Source organism: Paramormyrops kingsleyae, chromosome 5 (genome assembly GCF_048594095.1).
Source record: "Paramormyrops kingsleyae isolate MSU_618 chromosome 5, PKINGS_0.4, whole genome shotgun sequence".
Taxonomy (NCBI): domain Eukaryota; kingdom Metazoa; phylum Chordata; class Actinopteri; order Osteoglossiformes; family Mormyridae; genus Paramormyrops; species Paramormyrops kingsleyae.
Genome location: NC_132801.1, coordinates 37,957,394 through 37,982,177, shown reverse-complemented (window position 1 = coordinate 37,982,177; position 24,784 = coordinate 37,957,394). Strand labels below are relative to the sequence as shown.

The following is a 24,784-nucleotide window of genomic DNA, read 5'->3' as shown; positions in this document are numbered from 1 at the left end:
TATGACTGATAATAGTATGGACTACATTTTTGTGAGCAGTTTGTTGCCAAGAAACCAAGAATTGTCCATGAATTATGAAATTAAGGAATCCATTCTAGAGGCAGTACTCCAAATATACTTGACCAGGTTATCCTGTCAATATACTTCTTGTGTATATTCCTGTGTGAATATACTTCTGTGACTGCTAAGAGACTTGATGAATTAGAAGCCTTGTCCTTTTTGGTGGAAATTCAGTCTCATCGGTATCTGAATTTTTTCAAGCGGTTTGAATGAACACACAACAGGTGTCATTGCTAGTAGGTTCCTCATTTTTTATATAAATCTGTCAAGTTCAAGTCTTTTGTCTTATAGTATTCAAGAAGGAAATCGAGGATGCATTCACTCCTCTATAGAAAATGTTTTGCCTTGTTTTGAACAAGAAAAAAAATCAATTAGATGTCTTTGGGCAACAATGAGGCTAAAGAGATGTGTTTAGGGGTCCTGAAAGATCCAGAGTGCTTGCTCAATCCCTGGCTGCAGCTCAGACTCTGAAATGTGTCAGAAACACAACCAGGAGTTTTTACCTGGGGGGGGGGGGGGGGGTTTGCAGAGTGAGGGAGAACAAGAGATGGGAGTTGAAAAAGGGATATAAAAAAATTCTGTTTATTTTGTTGCTCTTCGCTTTGATAAGGGAGAGTCATGCATTATGAAAAGCTGGTGATGAGGCCACAGCTGCAGAGTTAAAAGATCACGGCTCCATTAAAGCAGCCTGGCTAGAGCGGATGTGAAGAACACGCTCAGGACTGATTGAAAAACCCACCGGGCCTGAAAATTTTGTGGAAATGAGACGGACTACATGGCCGGCTAATTCCCCACCACTTAATGAACTTTCTTTTTCATTATTTTTGTAGACTTCCATGCACCGTCAGGCAAAAAAATATCTAGGAAAAAATTATAAAAAAAGAAGTGTGTATAAAATGGAATTTCCTACAGTGATTGTGATTGAAGGGGGGAGGGTATGTGATACTGGTGAGTTTGCATCATTTTGAACACAAATGAGCACGCAGTAATGAGGCTGCGTGGATGGCAGTGGCAGGAGGTGGTGCATTCAGGCTTTGCTCCCGGACGCTCCTGGTTCCCCTTGAGCTCCATGGCAGTGATGTCATAATGAAGACCTCTCTGCTTTCTCTGCTGCTGGTCTGATTGCTGTGGCTCCTTCTTGAAGAGCTGGAGGGGAGTCCGGTTCTGGCAGTAGCGAGCCATTGCCCCATCCTCCGAGCAAAATCCCCAGCCGGGATATGAGGTTTTCTTCCTTCATTTATTGTGTCTCCATGAGTCGGACTCTTCCGTTTTCCAGCTAGCACTGCCTCTCCTGGCTGAACCCCCCGTTATTTATACTTGCCATTCGCCTGCGTGACTGGCCACTTTGTACCGAGAGGCTTGTGTGGGTATCTCCCGTGCCGATGTTCTGGATCTGTTTGCTCAGAAGGACTTTGACAGACGCCGGCCCGTCCACTTTTTGTTTCATTTGTTTATCCTATTTTGCTGTAATATTGCTGATGTTCGCAGCGCGGGAGGTATCAGTGCCGCCTTCTGTTATTTCCCCTCCTTAGACTGATGCTGCCTAATCCTGTCAAATGCTGCCGCTCCTTCCAAGCAGGCGGCTAACAGCTTTGGGGCAGAGCTATCCGGCTCGTCACGCTCCCATAAACCCTTCCGAGCAGACATGCACGTGACGTCATATCCCGGTCTCGTAATCCCGACATCCCAGTCCTGGACACCCCTGTCCCTCCCACCGTGGTCAGAGCTGTGCTTTCCTGGGCATAGCTCCCGCCCCTTGAGCCCCCCCCCCCCCCCCACCCCCACCCAGGCATTTCCGGTTTTTCGCACCCACCGAGGATCGCGGCTGGCCAATTCGTCCATGGTCCAAATCTTCTGCAGGGACAGGGGATTCTCTGCACGACTGCTTCCCCTGGAGTTAGATAAGTGGAGATGAATAGAGCGTGCTGGCAGGGCCTGGAACAGGTGGCAGAGACGGCCTTGCAGGAAGCGCCAGGGATACAGACTCCGTGAACAAATCGTGTGTAACCACAACAAACAGATCACGGTAGTGCTGCCAGTGACGTGCTTGGCGATACACTGAGCTGGGTTGCTTAGCCAAGATGTTAGTGTCTTTCCCCACATTCTGTTACCATCATGGTCTCTTGTGGGTTGTCAGAATGTTTGGATGTTTATTGTTGAAATAATCTTGCTTCTTGTTATGGTCTTGCCTGCATCACATTGGAGGTAAGTTGGTTCTCATATAGCTCAGCCCTTCTGGTCATGTCACAGAAGATCCCGCATAAAATCGGCTCTGCAGTACAGCTGATCTCTCTAATCTTTCAGAGCTACTGTCTGCACTTGGAGGGTCCTGAATCGGCCTTCTGCTGGCTCTCCTGCTGAACATGATTCGGAGATGAAGGGAAACCCCCCTCCTTTGTTCTCAGATCCAGCAGCCCTGGTAAAACACTAGCTTTGGGAAGCTTCCATGTGTGTCCCCATACTTAAAATCTGGGAAAACAATGCATATCACCGTGACCTGCACAATATCATTCAGAACGTTATCAAATGGAGAATGGTTTTCAAAAGTTTAGCCTCATGCACTTGAGGTAACCTTGCAGTCCGATGGTGATACTTTTAGTTTAGAACTGCAGAATGTTATATGTTGTATGAAATTTCTGCTTCATTTCCATGCCCTATCCAGCTCTAGTCTAACTCTGCTTCACTGTTTGATGCTAAGTGACTGTCTGTCTAGTAGCTTGCAGGTTCTGTCTTGGCCAGACCTTGCCAGCAAATGGGGCTCTGTCATCCCAGTGGGGTTTTTCCCAGTTTAATAAAGGTAAATAAAGTGCTTCACGGGCATGCTGGCTGGACCCTGTGGCGTTGGCTTCTTCCACCTCCCTACACACGTTTCCATTCTGGCAGCCAGACATCTTCCAGGGGCGACTTTGGGCTGCGTGTCTGTAGCAGGGGATGAATATCTCTGTTCTTTCCATCCTTCATTGTCTCCACAGTCCTCCATCGTTTTTTCCCCATTCTGGCTCTCTCGTCTCATCTTTTCACTCGGCATGCAGGCTCGAAGACACTTCTCCCTTCACGCTCACTCCTTGACACATGACCTCCTCGTCCAAGAGGCGCTCAGCAGGAGAGGCTGTCTCCCTTTCTATCCATTTCTTTGGGGGGGGGGGAACATGGAAGGAAGCTGGAGTATGTTCCTCAGAAGTTTCCAAGCAGAACACAGGGCTCTTGAAGTCTTTTGTCGTGGTCTTCGCTTCCTGTCTGTGGAGAAGCAGCATGTATCTAGGAAACAGAGGGACTTTCTCGCACAGCTGCTGTCAAGCAGGCTGCCATCATGCTGATCAAGGGATTACATCACACACCAAAGTCATAGGAAGCAGCAGCCCTTTAGTGGAACCAAGCTGAGTGAAATCCCAGGGAAATCTTGCAGTAAGGAGTGAAGAAAAATAATAATAAGGAATAATAAGTTCACCTATAAGGCCTTATCATATCTTGGTTCTTGGTCACTGAAGTTCTTTCCTACTTCCATGGAATCTGTGTGTGTGTGTGTGTGTGTGTGTGTGTGTGTATATATATATATATATATATATATATATATATATATATTTGGGCTGGACAATAATTTGATATCAATATATATCGCGATAGAATTTTTTTCAATAACGGTGATACGATTTTTAAACACATTTCCGATATTTCGATATACATTTGAATATATATATATATATATATATATATATATACACACACACACACACACACACACACACACACACACAGTCGAACCCACTTATCTTGACCTCGGTTATCTCGCCAACCGTATTAAGTCGACGTTTTTGAAGTGGAACCGCCAAATTCCCTCTGTCTTCTCATCGGTTATGTCGATTCTTTTAGGTCGCCGAACCCTAATATCTCGAGCACAAAACAGGGCCAAAATCGCCACTTAACATCGGTTCTCGATCCCCGTGAAGATTCGCCGGCTTTTAAAAATGTATCACAAGTGCTAAACAGCGCATATTCAAATCGCATTTGCATGGTAATTTGCTGAACAACGCAGCGGTGAAACGCGATCCAGGTAAAACTTTTTAGACAGCATAAATAATATTGAAGCATTTGTTTTCAAGCAGACTGTTAAAGGCAAAAGCAACAAAGCATTTTAGACTTTGTAAAGAAACCATAGTAACCGTGTGTATGATACTTTTCAGAGCTGTGTCAGAGCGAAATGACTCGTGAATTTAATTTTGACACTGGTTAGCTTTTTGTAAAAACGAACTACAGTACACCCCGCAGGTTTTTTGTGATTTTGTGAGCGATCTTTGTGTTTGCAATGTTGGAGAATATAATTAAAGGTTTGTATCGAGAAACGACGGTGGTTTTTATTGTATACTGGTAAATCTCTGCTGTTAGTTGGTGCACATATGCCTTTTGTTAGCCAACATGTATGTACATATTTATAGCATGCCGATCGCGGCAATGCCAAAAACACCAAAAACCCATGCATGTACATTCTCAGTTATTAACGCACATAAATAAATTTCAAGCACATGTTAATATATTGCTGCCATATTGGTTTTCGGTTATCTCGATCATCCTGTCATGTTTGGCAAGCGGGCGAGCGGCGAAGCAGGCGAGCGGCGAAGCAGGCAAGCAGAGCCGTGAATACGGACAGACGGGGTTTATTATAGGTAGACTGGCGGACAAGGAACAGCACATAACAATACAATGACGGATCTGACGAGACGTACTCAGACGCGGACTAAATACTAAGGAAAGAGCGAACTGAACAAGGCACAGGTGGTGACAATCAGGAATTGACACGAGGTAATGAGGGGGCGTGGCGCACACGAAGATCGTACGGAGCTGGGCGTGACACATCGGTTATCTCGACGCTTTTTGGCAACCCCATAGGCTGGCGACATAACCGGGTTCGACTGTATATGAATAATCAGCCTGTTCTAGTTTAAATGGAAATATTATTGTTAATAAGCTGAATCTGAGAGTTTTATTTATTTGATAGTTTATTTCACATTTCTTGTTTGTAAAGGCTAAATACAAATAAAAAGTGAAAAATGTGATGGAAAAATGTTGCCTGGTCTGATGAGTCTCGATTTCTGTTGAGACATTCAAATGGTAGAGTCAGAATTTGGCGTAAACAGAATGAGAACATGGATCCATCATGCCTTGTTACCACTGTGCAGGCTGCTGGTGGTGGTGTAATGGTGTGGGGGATGTTTTCTTGGCACACTTTAGGCCCCTTAGTGACAATTGGGCATCGTTTAAATGCCACGGCCTACCTGAGCATTGTTTCTGACCATGTCCATCCCTTTATGACCACCATGTACCCATCCTCTGATGGCTACTTCCAGCAGGATAATGCACCATGTCACAAAGCTCGAATCATTTCAAATTGGTTTCTTGAACATGACAATGAGTTCACTGTACTACAATGGCCCCAACAGTCACCAGATCTCAACCCAATAGAGCATCTTCGGGATGTGGTGGAACGGGAGCTTCGTGCCCTGGACGTGCATCCCACAAATCTCCATCAACTGCAAGATGCTATCCTATCAATATGGGCCAACATTTCTAAAGAATGATTTCAGCACCTTGTTGAATCAATGCCACGTAGAATTAAAGCAGTTCTGAAGGCGAAAGGGGGTCAAACACCATATTAGTATGGTGTTCCTAATAATCCTTTAGGTCAGTGTATATATAACTAGGACTGGGTGATTTTCACTTTTAAAATATCATTTTAGGCCATTTTTAAATCATGATTGTTACATTAAAATTTATGCAACATATTTAAAATTGTGAGGAGTAATTGGTTCCTGAAATGGCCTACAAACATTTCATAAAAGCTTGTATCAGAAAATTTTCATCAAGGTAGTGTTTTTTACACATTTAGAAATACCATCATTAAAACAATAGGAATATTGCTTCAAGTCGTAACTGTCGGCATAGCATTAGCTAGGTTGTCCATCATGTGACTAATGGTGAAAAAGCTTGTTTGGAGGCACTTGTGCTGTAGTCTCCAGTCAGGATTTATGAATAGAATGATGATGGGCCTCTGAATTCTCATTGGACCACATCTGCTGTTACCAAAAGATCATCCTGATAGCCGCTCTCATCTTTGAGCAACACACACATTCCATGGCAAACATGTAATGACATTAACTACTTACAATAGAAATTCACAAATTTGTTTAAACTATTCACAGACATGCATAGCGTATCGCAAAGCATGCCAGTAACTGCATAATGTATTTCCGCAAATAAAGAGGATTCAGTTTAAAGCTGGGTTTGGGATAATGGCCGAGAGATGGTCCACATGAACAAATAAAGACTGATTTTACAGGCCAGTGAAATAAAACAATAGGGGGGTAAACTGTTGGGGCTCATTTATAAAGGCTTCGCACAAAATAAATATACGAGAAACATTTGTGCACTCATTAATACAAAGATTTTACGATTTGTAAATGTTTTGGAGGAGTCGTAAAAAAGGAGACATCTGGAGTTCAGATAGCTATGTGCATCTAAGTTGCAGTCAGTTTTAGTTGGTGAAATGTGCGTTAATAAATACAGAAACATTTCTGTTATCTGATAGACAGCTAACATTAAGTATTTGTTTTTTCAAGGTATGCAGCAATGTTTATATTTAGGCAATATCCTAGTTTTTCAGCTCAGGTTTTCCTTGCAGCTAAATCTGATCATTATTAGATATTTGACTGCTGTAAAAAAAAAAAAAGGGATGTCTATTAATGTTAATATTTGGAGAAACTCATGAAATGTTTTGTTTTTATGTTGTGACATCTGGGCATATTTAAACTGGCACATAACTGGTCATACTACACGCGAGTTAAATTGATCATACTCTATATTGCCAAAAGTATTGGGACACTGCAAATCATTGAATTCAGGTGTTCCAATCACTTCCATAGCCACGGGTGTATAAAATCAAGCACCTAGGCATGCAGAGTGCTTCTATAAACATTTGTGAAAGAATGGGTCCCTCTCAGGAGCTCAGTGAATTCAAGCCAGGTACCTTGATAGGATGCCACCTGTGCAGTAAGTCCATTTGTGAAATTTCCTCGCTACTAAATATTCCACAGTCAACTGTTAATGGTGTTGTAACAAAGTGGAAGCAATTGGGAACAACAGCAACTCAGTCACAAAGTTGTAGGCCATGTAAAATCACAGAGCAGAGGCAATAGCCACAGACCTCCAAACTTCATGTGGCCTTCAGATTAGCTCAAGAACAGTGCATTGAGAACTTCAAAGAATGGGTTTCCATGGCCCAGCAGCTGCATCCAAGCCTTACATCACCAAGTGCAATGCAAAGCGTTGGATGCAGTGGTGTAAAGTGCGCCACTACTGGACTCTACAGCAGTGGAGACGTGTTCTCTGGAGTGACGAATCACGCTTCTCTGTCTGGCAATCTGATGGACGAGTCTGGGTTTGGCGGTTGCCAGGAGAACAGTACTTACCTGACTGCACTGTCTCAAGTGTAAAGTTTGTGGGGTTGTTTTACAGAGGTTGGGTTTGGCCCCTTAGTTCCAGTGAAAGGAACTCTTAATGCTACAGTATTCATTCATTTTTGACAATTTCTTGCTCCCAACTTTGTGGGAACAGTTTAGGGATGACCCCTTCCTGTTCCAACATGACTGTGCACCAGTGCACAAAACAAGGTCCATAAGGACATGGATGAGCGAGTCTGGTGTGGAGGAGCTTGACTGGCCTGCACAGAGCCCTGATCTGAACCCAATAGAACACCTTTGGGATGAATTAGAGCAGAGACTGCGCGTCAGGCCGCCTTGTTCAACATCAGTGCCTGACTTCACAAATACTCGCCTGGAAGAATGGTCAAAAATTCCCATAGACACACTCCTAAACCTTGTGGACAGGCTTCCCAGAAAAGTTGAAGCTGTTATAGCTGCAAAGGGTGGACCAACTCCATGTTAAAGCCTATGTATTAAGAATGGGATGTCATTAAAGTTCATGTGTGTGTAAAGGCAGGTGTCCCAATACTTTTGCCAGTATAGTGTATGTATGTACGTGGCATTGATGAAAAGTTGACTTTTAAGAATACACTTTTAAAAGGGAATTACTAGTGCTGTTAATTTTAATGGACTTGCAATACTGTAAGCTAGTGTTATACAGTTAGAGAATATTCCCAATAAATGTACCCCGTATGGTTTGCATTGTTGATACTGGCATAATGATGGTGTTTGATTTATTCAAATGCCGAATTTGTACTAACAGTATAATGCAGTAACAGAGGGAACTAAAAATAAAGGCCTGACTCAAATAAAAGCCTGTCTCAAATAACAGCCTGTTACTTCTGTGGCTTAGGTTAGTGAAGGCTGTGGCCACTATTTGAGGAAATACTGTAATTAGTCATGCTGACTAGCCCTGCAGTGTCACTTTGTGTCAACCAGTGATGGACGGTGGTTTTGTGTTAGAACAAACAAAAAAAGTTCTCCTTGGGGATCCTACACAGGCAGTTTGCTGAAGCAGTGATCACCATTCAGAGGATGTTGTGCTGCTAAAACAACGTTATTTCCGTTGATTTTATTTGAAGTATATGGCCACCTTAAAGCATGTCACTGACAAGCATTCTCCACTGTGTAAAAACATGCTGCTACTTCTGCATTGTATCTTGTGATTGCATTTGTGCCTTTCATTCATATCCGGTGCTTTTCACAAATCCATCTCAGTCTGACTTGTGGACTGCCCTGGTGCTGAACCTAGCAGTGAAGTAGCCTTGTATAACTTTCTAATTCAGCTGGATGATGCACTCTGTGGAGACTATATGAATTTCTGGTGTTGCCATCTTGTGTTGTTATGTGATGTCATTTAAGTTTATTCCCGTTCTCAATTGGCTGGAAACTAAATAACAGCAGTTAAATGCCAAAGTTACCCATCATTTCAAAGCAAAAATAATATTGTGCCTCAAAGCTGTTGATATCTCAACAATAATATTCAACCAAGCCTATAACTGTATTCCCTGGACAAGGAATACATATGCTTTTGGGATGGATCGCAGATGCTTTCTTGTTAATGAGAACTCAAAAGTCTTTGAGATCTTTTTTTCAGACTTGGCATGTACATTGAGTGGTTGATGAACTCAAACTGATCAAATATTGAGAGGCACTGTACTAAAATTGGAGTGGCTGTTCTGTCCTGAAACCGTAAAGCTGGAAATTTTAAAATGTAGTATGCATTTTATAAAATGTTGAATAAGTAGAAGTCGTTTATTGGTGATTTCATGTTGGTCGAAGTTTCCGCTTTTTAACAATGTATACGGTTATTTTCTATACAAATCAATTCAGGTGAAACAAAAAATGTACGTGTTCCTGGTTGCAAACTCTTTCAGACTCTCACGCATGAAATCTTTCGGCAAATCTATATTCCATTCTGAACTTAAAATTAGCTGCATCCAAAACGTTACGGCAGTTTGCAAACGCTACAGACTATTTACAAGGTAATAAAACTTACATACATATAAATGTGTGTGCAGAACAGAGAACAGAAAATCTCACTCCATGCAGCTGACCAAAGTTGCCAACCCTGCATTTTATTTTAAATGAGAAGTAAAATGCAGTTTTCGACTGAAGCAGCTCATTCCTTTGCTTTGTTACTCGGACAAATACAAAACGAATGATTAAACATTATATACGTCTCTTTTTGTACAGTATGTTTTCTAAATAAGACCGCGTGCCCATACCCAACTGTAGTAGCGATTAAAGCGATCTATTCTTTTAGTATTTATGTTAAAGCAAGACTTTTATTTTATTGCTGTTGTGGGATTAATCTTTAAAAACACGTAAATTTAATAAGCACAAAAACATATGACATAAACACGACTGTATTGTGGGTTTTACGGCTTTTTTGGAGGTCACCGACTCTGCTGTGAGAATTACTGACTCATTGTTGTTTTGATGGGTTAGCGGTATACTAATGCTATTGCCTATTAACAAAAACCAAAGGTATGATACGCTTAAGTATATTGCAGCTGGTGTTTAAAAGGAGCTCGCCGGTTCTATTGATGATAGGACCTTTCTGAAACAATCTCGGACCATGAACTAATAAGGCAATTCACTTATAGCTCAGTAGCGGAATCAATATTTTTTCCGCACCGCGAACGCAACATTTTCTTCGGGTTTCACGTGTTTGCTGTTTGTGGGCGTGTACTCCGTCGCCTCGGGCCACTTCTGATTGGTGAGCATGACTGTCACATAAGGAGCACAGCACGTGTGATTGGTGAGAACGACTGTCACATAGGGAGCACGGTATGAGTTTGGAAAACTATTCTTACAACAGTTTTAAACCCTGGGTCCGTCGTGCTGTATAATGTATGTCCTAAATCGCAGCCTTTGCGATTTGCTAATCACGTTCTTTCAAATCGCGATTTCGATTTGAAATCGATAAATCGTTCAGCCCTATCGTGCTCTGTCTTTATCACCTATACCCACTTTTGTCTCCTTAAAGGCTCCCCCATCTGTGTGTGTAACTGAGTTTATTCTCACTTACTGTTTTACCCCACTGTCCTTTTATAGATCACACAATAAGAGTCTGCTAAAAATTGAACTTTGTTGTCTGCCTCATGATCTCTTCGCCACTCAAGGGCCAAAATATTAGACCTGCAGCATGTTTTTAATTTATCATTAAATTACGCCAGAAAGTCTTTCGTTTTCCACAGAATGAAAATTGATGTAATGTTATTCTGCTAATATGCTGGCAAGTTGTTTTACTGCTGGCAGCAGTGATATTAGACAAAACTATATCAGTTATGGATAGGTATGCCGAAGGTTTGGATGCGATAGCTCATCCCACTTTCGCTGATGTTATGAAAGCAAATTCTGAGACCAGCTTTTCTGTGGTCCCATGCTGGAGAATTTTTTTTTGGCCCAGGGCCTTTTTTTTGTAGTGGAAAAGCGCTGAACTTGGGAAAAAGTCCAAACGAGGCATATGACATTACATGGTAGTTACTTAGTTATACTTATGGAGTCGCATCAGGTCAGGTCAGGTTGGAGAGCATGCGCTGATGCAGAGTGTTGTCATACCCACCACATGGCGAAACTCCTCGAGATCCCGGCTGGCGACCCCCCCCAGGCAGACACACAGTCCATCCATCTGCCGCAGCCAGGTGTTACTTGGGCGTCCCCTCAGCCTGATCCAGCTGCTCAGGTCCTCAGCAATGAGAGTCCTGAGAGCCAGATCACCCTCAGGGAAATGCGCCACATGGCCGTAGTGCCGTAACTGACACTCCCTCACAGTGCAGGTAATGTGCCTCATTCTGGACTCCTCTAGCAAGTCAAACCAGCGGTACCCAGGGATTCTCAGAAGAGCCACAGTACCAAAGGAGTCCAGTCTTCGTCTCAGCTCACTGGATAGTGTCCATGTTTCACAGCCATACAGCAAGACAGGGAGCACCAGGACTCTAAAGACTTAGACCTTTGGAGCGAAAGTGTAGGAGCACACCCCTGGCAAACCCCAGAATCAACTGGGAAGAACACAGAGATTCTCCCTCCACTCCGCACAGCACTCACTGTACCAGTGTACAGACTGGCCATGATTTCAAGCAGCTTTGGGGGGATCCCGCAAAGTCTCAGAATTTCTCACAGGGCAACACAATCAACAGAGTCAAACGCTTCATGAAAATCGACTATGAAGTACCTCTGCCGATATTAGCACTTGTGCTCAATGAGAACCCTTCGTGCCAGAATGCGGTCAATGGTAGAATTTTTAGGCGTAAAACCAGATTGCTCCAGCCGCTGATAGGAGAACAATTGATCATGGATCCTGGTAAGGATGACCCTAGTAAAGGATCTTACCGACACTGAAAGCAGTGTTATCCCCTTGTAGTTGCCGCAATCCAGGCCATCACCCTTCCCTTTCCAGATAAGGACTACAAGTCCCATTTTCTAGTCAGTTGGGATGATGCTTGACTCCCAAATGGAAGGTTTTTTTGTTTCCCATTCGCTCTGTGCAATGTGCAACATCATGTGCACAGTTTAGGTTAATATGCTCACAAAATGGTAAATCAAGCTCAGAAAATCTAAAGAAATCGTGCCATCAGTCTAGCCATCTGCACATACTTTTGAAGTACACAAATACCACTTGTATGTAAATTGTTATTGAATTAATATGAAAGGCAAATGTATAAAAACTGCCTAAGTAAATATGTAAATGGTAATTAAATGACCACAAGACATACTTTTTTTTTATGACAAAAACTATAGGAAAATAAATTTGCAATAGCAGGTATGCATTATTATTAAGTTAAAGGCTCAGAGATTGATACATATATTGGTTATTATCATGCACAGTATTAAGAATTGGATGATCATAAGCCCTAATTTCCACCATAGAATTCATTGAAACTTTGGACAAGTGCCAGGTCTAGCAGAATAAGACCAAGCTGGAATGGGAGACATGAATTCTGCACTTATGGTTTTGCCGGCACGTCCACAAATGACCAAATCAAGAGCACAACTTGATTCATGGCAGAACTCGAAACACCAAAATGAGCACAAAAAAGGAAATAGTAGGTATATTTTAGGGATTTCAGGAGCTCAATTTAAATTTTTGTAGCCACGTTAAACTAAATTGTGCACAAGATTTAATACATTGTGCTAAAAAAAAAAAAAAGTTGTGCATGGCCCCTCCAGAACTCCATCTGTACCATTAATGTCTGTGTGTGTGACAGTTCTTACTGCTATATCATGGACACTATTGGTCATCATGCAAATGAGAAATGCATCTAATATAAATATTTAGACACACAAAATGATGTGTAATATAAATGACATTTGAAGACATGGGCATTAAGGCATATACAAAGAAATACAGTTAATTGGCATTTAAGTGGAATGTGCAATAAATGAATAGCTGTAGTTTCAGAGTTATGTGTCACTAGTAGGTCAGAGAGCATTCACATAAAAGCACATTTATTGACTTTCACTTTCTGACTTGGTCCACCCAATACTTCTAGAAAATGTAGAGGTTGGGGGTGTGGGAGGAGTAAGGATGGGATGGGGGAGGGGAGACGGGGGCCTGGAAAATACCAGTTTAACCATCTTATGTTTATCTTATTCTGCTGGGGTTTATATACAGATTGACTGATCGATGGGCTTTTTAATTGCAGGTGAGTGTCGTCCAGGACTCTGTCAACATCTCGGGTCAGAACACCATGAACATGGTGAAGGTACCTGACTGCCGGCTAGCGGACGAGCTGGGCGGGCTGTGGGAGAACTCGCGCTTCACCGATTGCTCTCTGTGCGTGGCTGGCCAGGAGTTCCAGGCTCACAAGGCAATCCTAGCAGGTAGGAACAGGGAAGCGACCTGCAGTCATCGCTGGGGGTAGAGCGGGCTGGGGGGGGAAGTGTGACAATCTCTGCACCGTAGGAATGGAATTCATTAAGGAATAGAGCTCTGGTGTCAGTGTGTTGTATTTTTAGAGTGTCATGTAGACTTACACACACAAACAGAGTTGCTATAATGGCAGCCATCAACCAGGACCTTTTGATTATTGGGGCTGGGTAGTACAGACTAAGGGCGCCTTACAACCGCACCAAGTATGGTACTCAATTGGTACCCTGCCACTGAAACACAATACAAATGCTGCCTTGAAAACAGTTAAGATCTCAGAAAACAAAGTAAAAAAAAAATAATTAATTGCGATTTGTTTGGAAGAACAAATACAACAAAAAGATCAGAACTGCATGACGAGGAATTTAAGAAGTCCATTCCTCCATCCATCCATCCAATTTAAAAAGTGTTTTTGTTTAATATACTAGGATATAGGTGTATGTAGCATAGGCACATATAGCCTTAGAGACAGTGAGGAGCTCGGACATTCGGGAGGATCTCAAAGTAGAGCCACTGCTCCTCCGCATCGAAGGGAGCCAGATGAGGTGATTAGGGCATCTATCTAAGATGCCTCCTGGACATCTCCCTGGGGAGGTGTTTCGGGCATGTCCAGCCCAGAGGAGGCCCAGGGGCAGACCCAGGACACGCTGGAGAGATTATATCTCTTGGCTGGCCTGGGAACGCTTTGGGATTCCCCCAGAGGAGCTCGAGGAGGGGGCTGGCTAGAGGGAAGTCTGGGCATCCCTGCTTAGACTGCTACCCCCGTGACCCAGCCCTGGATAAGCGGCAGAGAATGGATGGATGGGGATGGCATTTTTGAAATTCAGTACAAAATACCCCACCTTGCTTTGTGATATCATTTGGCACCAGTACCAGTTTTTATGCCAGTAGAACACCAACACCTTGAAGTACCGTACTTTTGGAACCTTCTCAAAGTCTCAAAAGTAGGGTACCTGGTGCAGTGGAAAAGCACCCTAAGCATGGAGTCATAGTTCTCTTCACTGAGAGTGCTTGTTCTGGCTATCCTCTGTGAGTCGTTATCATTTCTGGCTTTATTCATGGGTTTGTAGTCATGATTAATCACAGTTCATTTTAGTTGCAATCCTTTTTTAAATAATTTTATACACCTGTTGTTTTTGTCTGTGAGTGATAATTTTGGGCAAGGCAATGAAGTCCTGAGAGATGGAAAATTGCAGACAGTGTATACACTGGTGGCAGTTATCCGGTAACCGGGTACTGACACAGGGACACTCACCAGTAGCCTAAAAAGACGGTTTTTACCATACGTGATGGGAAATGGGCTTGATGGATTTGTGGACAAGGTGCAGTCTGCCATCTCAGGCGCCATCCGTTTTGTCTCAGGCCGTTCTCTGCCTTGCAGCTCGCTCACCTGTCTTCAGCGCCATGTTCGAGCACGAGATGGAGGAGAGCAAGAAGGTGAGTCTGCTCCAGAGTTGGCGTCGTAGAAACCCGCCGTTCCTTTCAGCCGGAGACGCGGAGGCTGGGCTCTTTGGCAAGCGGTCCAGATGAAGCCTCAGGGAAATGCGCCGCCGGCTCGCCGCCCCCGGGCGTCGGCTGGGAGCTCAAGGTGTGGGGGTGCTGAACGTAGCCAGTCTCCCTCTTGGCCGTGGGAGAGACTCCTCCTCCTCACTCTCCTCCTTCTCCTCCTTCTCCTGTGCTGCCATGCTGTTTGTGCTAGCTCTCCAAGGAACTTCCTCTTCAGTTATTTTTGGATTGAATTAGCATGATCCCATTCCTACAGTCTCTCCCGCAAAGTGTTTGTCAAGCCATTCCCACCCTGAGGAGATTATTTTGCATGTCCTCCCATGTCGCTGATTTGTGGCTGGGAGTGGAGGCTTTGCCATCGTCCATTAATGTGTTAGTATGGCCGCGCTGGGTGTGCCTTTCAGTCTTTGTGTTTTTATTTTTAACTGGGTCCATATTCCAAGCTCTGTAGTTAAACCTCTGTTGTAATAGTTTGCTTGTTGTATCTGTTGTATCCATGTTATGCTGCATTACGGCCCTGTGTCTGTGATGACTGATGTTAGTGTGTCTCCTAGTTTAGGTAGATATTGTGATGCCCTTTAAAAATAAAGATTCATGCTCTTTATAAGTAACTTTTCATTGTATAATGGTTTTCAATAGTATTGTTCTTGTCTCAAAGGGACAAATTGGGAGGAAAAACGGTTCTGATTTCAAGAACGAAGCAGCACAGCTGTCATTGTGTTTTTGGTACCAGCTCGGTGTGTGTGTGTGTGTGTGTGTGTGTGTGTGTGTGTGTGTGTGTGTGTGTGTGTGTGTGTGTGTGTGTGTGTGTGTGTGTGTGTGACCGGCCATCGCGAGCCCCACGTTGGAGAGCCCTGTTGGAAATCCCCGGGGTCTCTCCGGCCCATGGGAGCTGGACGTGATCCTTTCACACCACCACATGTCAGTAGTGGTTCAGGTCAGGATGTAAAGTCTGGCCCCCTCCCAGGAATGCCTTATTTTTTTTAACACAGGAATATCTTCAGCTGCTGCCTCTCTCCTCTGTTTAATCCTGCCAAACATTTACTGTCCCACTTTAGAGTCACTGATGGGGGAGGTTAAATGATCCCTTTAACGGAGCAGCAGGGTGCGAGCGCGACAGCAAGAGGCAGGGGGCCCAAGTTCAGCCAAATTACGTTTGATTTTCTGTTTCAAAGATTATGGTGAAATACTGTGTTTTTCCTCATTATATCTCCTGTCCCCAAGCAAAAGAAAGAACTGAAAGCAAAAACCGGGAAAGCAAAAACCAAACAAACCCATTTTCCCTGAATACTGCTGGTGGCAAATGAGCACCTTTCACTTGTAGCTGCTGCCCTGTGGTTCAGGGCGCTGAGTCAGTTTTCTTTGGCAGGTTCGTGTTTCAGACTCCACTCCTGAATCTTAATGAACGTGATGGAGTCAGTCCTCCATCACAAGCAGCTCGCTGCGTTCACCTGCTTTTATTGTCAAAGTACTTTGTAAACATGTTTAAAGTGCTTTATGTTCCTTATGCTTCTCCCTGCCAAAACTAAGGTTCTTCAGTGCTGGATTTTTTTCTATTTCTCCACAACAGAGTTAATTTTGCCACCCTGGGGAGAAGTGCTTCTGTGCCAGCCTCTGTGTCCTTGTGGCACAACTCAGACCCAGCCTCTGTGTCCTTGTGGCACTTCAGACCCAGCCTCTGTGTCCTTGTGGCACTTCTCTCCACTTTGGCTGTTTGTGACATCAGGCCACTTTCTTTGTGAGGATTTCCCTTTTGCTTTTCCCTGTGAGCTACTCTCATTCTTCCCTCTGCGTTTCAGTCCAGAAGAGAAAGTACAGAGTGTACATGATATCCGTTATAATTAATATTACTCTTCTATTCCTCTGAAATCTGTCCATCTTGAATTTATCAAAACAAGATTCTAGATTTTTCTTACATTTGAACAGGCATTTATCTGCTACATTTCTGCTGTGATATATGTAGTTATAAGAGAAGATTTATTTATGGCATATTTTTGCTTGTAAAGGTGAGGATCGGATAGCAGAATCATTCCCTGTCCCTGGAGCAATTGGGATTAAAGGTCCTGCTCAAGGGCCCAATGTGTCATACGATGACATTGCTGGCCATGGGATTTGACCCCATGACCTTCTGATTACACACTACCCCCAGAAGGGGTTTAACATGGTGAAATCTTGCTCTGATTTCACTTCTGCAATCTTTAGCGGCAGCCATGACAACAACCCTCGCAGTACAAAATGTTTCATCATCATGGCAGCAGAGACGACAGCGGATGGGCCTCCTTTTCAGGATGGGATGCACTGCACTAGGGTAGCAGCCAGGTCTCCACTGATTGCTGGGATGTTGTGCCACCATCTCCATGCTGTCCTCCTTTGCTTTGCCGACTCAAAACACAGATTATCAGTGAAAATGAGAAATTAGCATGAAAAAAGCCTGTCTAATCCTCAGCACTCTGTCTCATGTTAGCATGCGAGTACCAGTCTTAATAAATATATACTCTCTTGGGGGGGGTGTAATAAACCTCCATTCATTGTGTAAAATCATGTGGGGGGAAAAGAACTTTCTTGTAGAGAAAAAGCAGCCTTGGTTAAACATACTCAAGGACCATCCCCTCCTCAAATCTATACTCATCCTTTCTGGTCACATCAAACTGGATAAATTAGAAGTTTGCCCGCCTCAGCTGACCCGGTCAGGCCCGCGGTGTTGCCACCTCCCAGATGAAGAGGAAGTTTAATTGACCTTCTGGCCCGTTGTGCTCGTTGGAGTGGAGGAGGGTTCCGGTTGGCGTTGCCATGTGAACAAATGACAGGGAATGCTCCAGTGACTGCTGGCTCGGCTCGCCGGAAGCCATCCCGTCGGTCCCTTTTCAGGGGGGCGGGGGGGCCAGCCCATCATGTTGCCAGCCAGATTTTCTGTTGTTTATGGGGTGGGATCAGCTTCTTCCCGGCGACAGATTCTGCTTTTTTAATGATGCTGGTCCTGAAGATGCTGTGATTCCTAGTTCTTGCAATTCCTGCAGTTCTTGCTGACTGACAGGTTTGCCCTCATATTACACTGTGTTGGTGGAAAAGTGTTGAGCTCTTAAGGAGCACAAAGAATCTCTTTGTCTCAATACTTCATTCACTGAAAGTGCTTCACATTAGTGTTGAGCAGGTGAGCAAATGCTTGGCATTGGTGCTAGTGCTTCTTTAAAATTCATCAATTGTTTGTGTTATGCAAATAGGCTGTTTTATGTAAAGTGAAAACGTCGTTCCTGCGTCTCTCCAAGTTTGGTGGCAATGAAAATATGTGCATGAATCTAATATCACTCCCTGTGCATCACAGACAGTATTAACCCCCTCTGTGGTGTCACCTGAATTTCCAGCAGATCTTCCCTGGCTTGAGCTTAGTTTGCTCCAGGGTCCCGCACCTCATTTCAGGTTCTGAAGGTGGCAGAGGGGCTTTGATTATGACCGGCATGCTGTTCTCTCATCCCTACAGAACCGTGTGGAGATCAACGATGTGGAGCCAGAGGTTTTCAAAGAGATGATGTGCTTCATCTACACTGGCAAGGCACCCAACCTTGACAAAATGGCTGATGACCTGCTAGCTGCAGCAGACAAGGTGCTGGCAATAAACATACTGGAAACAGCCATAAATTCCATTAAGTACATCTTGCTTAGTCGTTAAAAGTGAATCTTCAAAATTCTGGCTGCATGGAAATTGATTATTTTAATCCAGAGAAGACATCCTCGCCCATTTCTCATTCAGCTCCACTGCAATCCACGGCCTCAGTGCCTCCTGTGCATGTCCATCCATGTTTCCCCAGTATGCTCTGGAGCGCCTGAAGGTCATGTGCGAGGACGCCTTGTGCAACAGCCTGTCGGTGGAGAACGCAGCGGAGATCCTCATCCTGGCCGACCTCCACAGCGCCGACCAGCTAAAGACGCAGGCCGTCGATTTCATCAACTAGTGAGTATCCCCTCGACAAGGCCCTGCTCAGGCCCGCGAGTGCGTCCATCAACGTTCAAAGCCAGCATCTGTCCTGCAAACACACCAGTACTTTTTGCTCATTAGGTAAATATACATTTTATAGCCTATAGATTTAGAATGGGATGTCATAAAAGTTCCTGTAGGTGTAATGGCCACGTGTCCCAATACTTTTGTCCATATAGTGTAAGAGTCTGTCTTCATGGAGTATAATGGTGAGCTGATTGTTGTGTGTATGTATTTGCCAAGCGGAGGTATTCAGGTACAGCAGCACTACATCTACTGCAGCACTATACACTAAAACCACATGTAGTTAAACCACATGTAGTTTAAAACTTCTCCTTCTTTGACAGCTCACAGTAACACAATAGCATTATAAAGGTTAATAGGCTGCCTAAAAATGACAAGACCAGGAATAAGACAAATATAATAACAATCTGTGTTTAAAGCTATTTTTATTGTTCAGGTTATTATTATTGCTATCTGTAAATTTGTAATTGTCTCCTGTTTAATTTTTTTTATTCTGACAATTTGGCAAATTTTACTTTTTTTTTTTTTTTTTTTTTACTTTTGCTCTGCTTGCCTTTCGTGTTTCATTTCTTATTGCTGGTCATGGCATCTAACAATGCATGACATCATTGACTCCTTATACTTTATTCATCTAAAGATTAAATATGCTTCCTCTGGGTATGAATTGCAGCCTGCTGTTTTTACCTTATTTTAATTGCTTTTGTTGTTTTTCTGAAAGAAAAAGGAACAAAGTAGCAAAACAAATTTCTCATGCAGCAGCCTCAGATTAGATTAATAGACATTGATCATCTTATTGCCTTCACATTACCATTGGCTGACAGAATAGAAACATTGTCCTTATACTTCAGAGGAAAACAAACCAAGTGTAAAAATAAGCTGTGACATAAATACTGTCCCCCTGCCTCGCCCGCTGTTGTGTCTTGTCTTGCTCATCCTCCGTCTCCATTTAAATGGAGCTGGAGTAATTGAATGCATTTTGCCAGATCCTTTGTAGCGCTGCTGGTGATTGTTGCCAGAAGTTTATTGCTGTTTAATTAGCTGCAGTATTGTCGTTTTCTCAAATCCAGGGTTCCGATGCTGAAAAAGAGCAAAGCAGCAGTCCTTGTGCTTGGGTGCCGTGGGGGTCGATATGTTTTTTTTTTTTTTATAGAATAATACAGCCACCCTGATCACAGGGAACTCAGAGCAGCTCATGACTCGATAGCTGTTCCCTGTGCCACTATAATATCCTTACCCATCCATTTCTATAAAGGCTCTTGGTGCAAGGGAGACTAATCTGATCAATTGAAAAGTTCAGCATCCGTATTCAAATCAGTTTTGTTTGTCCCTATTCCTCTCTACCTGCTGTATTGTTACTGCTCTTCTGGGAAAGATGCAGTGTGCCTGAAGATCAGCAGTGGTGTGCAGCAGCACTTTTTGTTGGGGTTTTGGGTGATCAATGCAATTAGAAATCTTTTTTGAATGGTGTGAAATGTTTGTGCTTGAACTTTTTGGTGGAGATGGGATTCTGTGTAGTTTCCACTAATTGAGTGAAATTCTATTCTGTTCCTTCACTGTGTTTGCAGACCTTGCACTGGTGTTCTTGTGTTGTTCCTGTATGTGTGCCCCTTCCAGACCCCACGCCCTCCTCCTCCAGCCCCTGCCCCCTCACCCTCTAGTCCCCGCCCCTGCCCCCTCACCCTCTAGTCCCCGCCCCCTCACCATCCCATCACCACCCCTTTACACTGCCGCCACGGCCCTTCATCCTATCGGCCCTTCACCCTACAGTCCCCGCCCTTTCACCTTCCAGTCCCTGCCCCTTCACCTGCTCATCCCCAGGCAGTAGGCCTGTCTTCAGCCCTGTGGGCGTTCATGAGGGGAATCTCATTTAACAGCTCCTCCCCTCCCCTGTTTGTAACAGCCGGGCTGTCCTCTTTAATTGAATGCTCTGTTGTGGTGTTAACAGGACTGATTTCCCACTGACACCCAATGAGCTGATGTGGGTGTAAGTGCCTCTAGTAACACTACAGGTCCTAACGTTGAGTAGATGTCGAATAAACAGCAGCTGATAGGGCACAGTTTGAGGGTCACTTGAAGGACAACAGCTTGTCATGGTTAAAAAGCGTTAAACTCTTTTCATGTTTAGACTTCACTTTTATTTTGATTCCCCATCTTATCCTTATGGGCTGAATGTTACATTTAAATCAGTTAAACGTCAGAGGCTGTTACAAAACACATTAACCTTATTTTAAACATTTTCCACCTTAAGAATAATCTGAATTGTAATTTAATTTTAAATTTGGCAATAATGCCAAATATCTTTAAATTAACTCTGGGGAAGCCAGACCACCTTATCATTATAGGAAAAATATATCCATTTGGCTAAAATGATCATACAGACCCAGTGAACTCAAAAACAGGTGTTTTGTAAAAAATAACCCAGTCCATGTTATGAATGTGCCATATACGACCCACTGGACTGTTCATGCTGTTCCAACTTGTTAATTTCACCTATGAAATAAGGACAGAAAAGAAGGAAAAAACAAATCTTTGCAACATTCTCATTTTCAAAATACATTTATTGAGTTTTCCTTTTCATCATTCACCATGTGCTGGCAATAAAACACATGCTTCAAACATGCCAACCCATCAAGAAACAGATCAAGTGAACAGACTTGCAAAAAGGTGTACTACACACAGAACGTTTACTTGTGGTGGGTTGTAAGGTCTGGTGCACCACCTGTATTCCCTCTGTTTTTGTCTGAGGCTGACGTTGAGCACATGGAACAGGATCATCACAGTTGCCAGAAAAGTTTCAAAATCACTAAAACCTAGTTGTCCATGTTCTATAACATCTAAACATTATAACTGATGATGCAAAATTTCTGCCACTTACCTATTCACAGCTTGACAGGTGAATCTTTGCAGCATGTACAGCAACAATCTCAAAACGCGGTAGGGGCCATATTTAATGTGGAAAAAAATCTGGTTAATTCAGTCAGTAATCACTAAATGTCACTGTTACTGGGTTGTATATGGTACAATGAGCTGTAAAGCAAAAAGAAATTCTTAACTTTGATGAATGTAAGGCAGAAATAAAAGGAAGGGTCGTATATGACCCCGTGGGTTCCCCAGGGTTACATTACAATTTTAAATTTACACGAAATTTACAGTGTCACTTTTTGGTAGTTTACCAAGTAACTGCATCAAGCATCAGGTATAATTTGCAGCAAAGTCGGCCTGGGCTGGGGGTTAGGAGGGGCTTAGACGGGGCAGATTCAGCCGCTTCTGTGGGTGGGGCTCTCACCCTGCTCGTGGCGGCACTGCTCTACATGTCACACACAGATATGCCAGACTGCATTGCACCCCCTCCCTGAGACTATGGAGCAGCGACTGGGGGGACAGGGTCCGTGTGCTGCTGCATCTTAAGCTTCCTGTGTCGTGTTAGGAGGAGAGCTGGCAGGAGTCGGTCACGGCTCTGTAGCATTGAATATCGATTGCAGAATGCTGTGCTGGGTTACTGCGCAGAACTGTGAGAGCTGCATGCATCTCTCCACTCTAATTCAGCATCTTTCCAGACTTGAGCAGTAGGGGGCGCCTCTGTACAGATGCAACACATAGGTGCCGTCAGACAGGTGGATTCCCATTGCCGTCACTTCCATGACTCGGAGACATGCCTCAGGGTTGAGGTGAGAGATACAGCAGGGTGCACTTTGGCACAGTGGTGGACCATGGGCAGAATAAGGTGCGCTCCAGCAGGTTCTCTATAAAGGAATATGGAGCCACCCTGTCTTCCAGCATGGTCTCCTTGGAGACGAGTGTTTGGAATGCAGCTGTCCAGAGACTCCCTATCGGAAATGTGTTGTGGAATGAGATGGGTGCAAGGTCTGTCCCTCAGCCACGAATACTCACATCGCCCAGGCAGCCATTTAACCTGTCGATGTCTTTCATTTCAGTCACGCAGCCGAGGTGATGGAGACCACTAGTTGGAAGTCCATGGTAGCCTCGCACCCCCACCTGGTGGCTGAAGCCTACCGGTCCCTGGCCTCCGCACAGTGCCCCTTCCTGGGCCCCCCACGGAAGCGACTGAAGCAATCATAGTGATTACTGTCACCTCATTGGACCATTCGCCCACCCACCAACTCCTTACAACCAATCGATCTGTTGACTCCGCCCCCAGCCCCCACACACACCAATTCCAATATTATACAAGGGGAACATGAACCAGGATGAGAGCGACAGCATCAAAAGCCGACTCCACCAGTGCGACTCCCTGCATTTCCAGGCCTGACAGCTGCCGGTTGTGCCTTTGCTGCACGGAGCAAGATGACCGAAGGAGAACCAACCAGTGGCTGGCATGGCGGCCAGGGGACTTTCAGCAAAAAAAAACAAAACAAAAAAAAAAGACGGGTATATCGCCATATTTGCAGCATCTAAAACTGAATATGATTACTTATTTATATGATCTTTTAAGACATTTCATGAACACTTTAGTCCCTTGTGTTTCCCTTTTTCATAATTAGCCAATAATGGACGTCAATAACAATACTGGTTGTTTATGTGGAAGTTTCAGTGTTTTAAGTGTGAAACGAGGTGGAGAAAAGTGCTCTTTTGTAGGGGACCGAAAACTTGGATGAAACAAGTTTCAGGAGATACTAGCCTTAGACGTTCCTCAAAATAGACAAGTAGAGCGCTGTTATTTATGTTAAATAGTAAACACATATAAGAATTGCACTAATTTCCATGTTTGCCCAGGTCTCAGCTGTGTGTATTCAGTGACTGTAATTGCAGAGTGCTCTAAAACCACACAGAGGCTCTACAGCTTCAAGGATCCCATAACAGAAATGGTGTTCGGGAAGAAGTATGCAAGGATGTATTTGGTTTACTTAGCTAGAGCTCTGTTTGGCTTGGGAAAGCAGGTCAGAGAATTTGTATATCTATAAAATAAGATGACTTGTTGGAAATTGTAATTTTTGTGAAATATTTGTAATTTGATTTTTTTATAAACTTTTTTTTTTTTCCTCTCCTAGCACTTGTGTAGGTTTCTTTGAAAAAGAAAAATGGAAAAGGAGAGTGTCAAAATAAGAAAGGAGGGGGGGTGTTCAGATGTTTGTCATGTCATATGTTGTTCATTTTGCCCTCTTTTTTTTCTTTTTTGGAGTTAGAGGAAAGAAAACATTTTTTAGCAGTTTGTAAATTATCAGTGTTTTATAAAATGTGTGAAGAAACCTTTTCATCCTTGAATTAATGAGAAATGCAAGTTTTTAGTTTGGAGAAAATGAACTGAATGAACACGTTTTAATGTTCGAAATATCCAAGCTATTTATTTAAGAAAAGTACAAAAAAATCGCCATCTGATGTTGCTCCTCCGTTTCTTTTTCTTTAGACGTTAGATGGGACATTGAAATAGTTGTCAAAAATGTTTTGTTCCTAAAGGAATAAATTGCAACTATTTTGTATGTTATGTTGTGTTTCTGCTTTCTGGGGTATCACCTATGTGGCAGGGTGTGTCTCTGAGAATCAGATTCCTGGCATAAAACAAATGTTAGGAGGTAAAATGTTAGGTCATTTTCACACTTCAAGTTTTTTCTGCTAAGTTTTGATTTGATATTTGCCACCATATCAATGAGTAGCTCCTTTATTAGAAATCGGATTAATTGTTCCATCACCCTGGGGTGGACCCCACAGTACAAATTGTGCCATCGCCGCGTCACTCAAGTTGACACAATCATATAAAACGTGCATAGCTCCTCGGATTTTCTTTGTAGAAGTTGTTCCTACTTTAAATAATACTTTAAATGGAGAAATCTGATAGACAGACCACCATAAACCATAAACACCCTGCTGGTTTCTGTTAGCAGAGTGTGGCTCTTCAGGCAAATGCTTTTTTAGATT

The 24,784-nt window shown here is 43.4% G+C and overlaps 1 protein-coding gene across 9 annotated transcripts in view; it reads left to right on the top strand.

Moving 5' to 3' along the window:
• The window catches only part of LOC111834599 (speckle-type POZ protein-like), an 87,312-nt gene extending 62,959 nt beyond the window's left edge, over nucleotides 1–24,353 (top strand). For all 9 annotated transcript variants that reach the window (XM_023794077.2, XM_023794080.2, XM_023794078.2 and 6 more), the window contains 5 exons: nucleotides 13,184–13,361; nucleotides 14,789–14,844; nucleotides 18,392–18,514; nucleotides 18,720–18,862; nucleotides 22,846–24,353. In XM_023794077.2, coding sequence (XP_023649845.1) covers nucleotides 13,184–13,361; nucleotides 14,789–14,844; nucleotides 18,392–18,514; nucleotides 18,720–18,862; nucleotides 22,846–22,990 — 645 coding nt within the window. In that variant the 3' untranslated portion in view covers nucleotides 22,991–24,353. The remainder of the gene's footprint in view (nucleotides 1–13,183; nucleotides 13,362–14,788; nucleotides 14,845–18,391; nucleotides 18,515–18,719; nucleotides 18,863–22,845) is intronic.
• The last annotated feature ends 431 nt before the right edge of the window (nucleotides 24,354–24,784 follow it).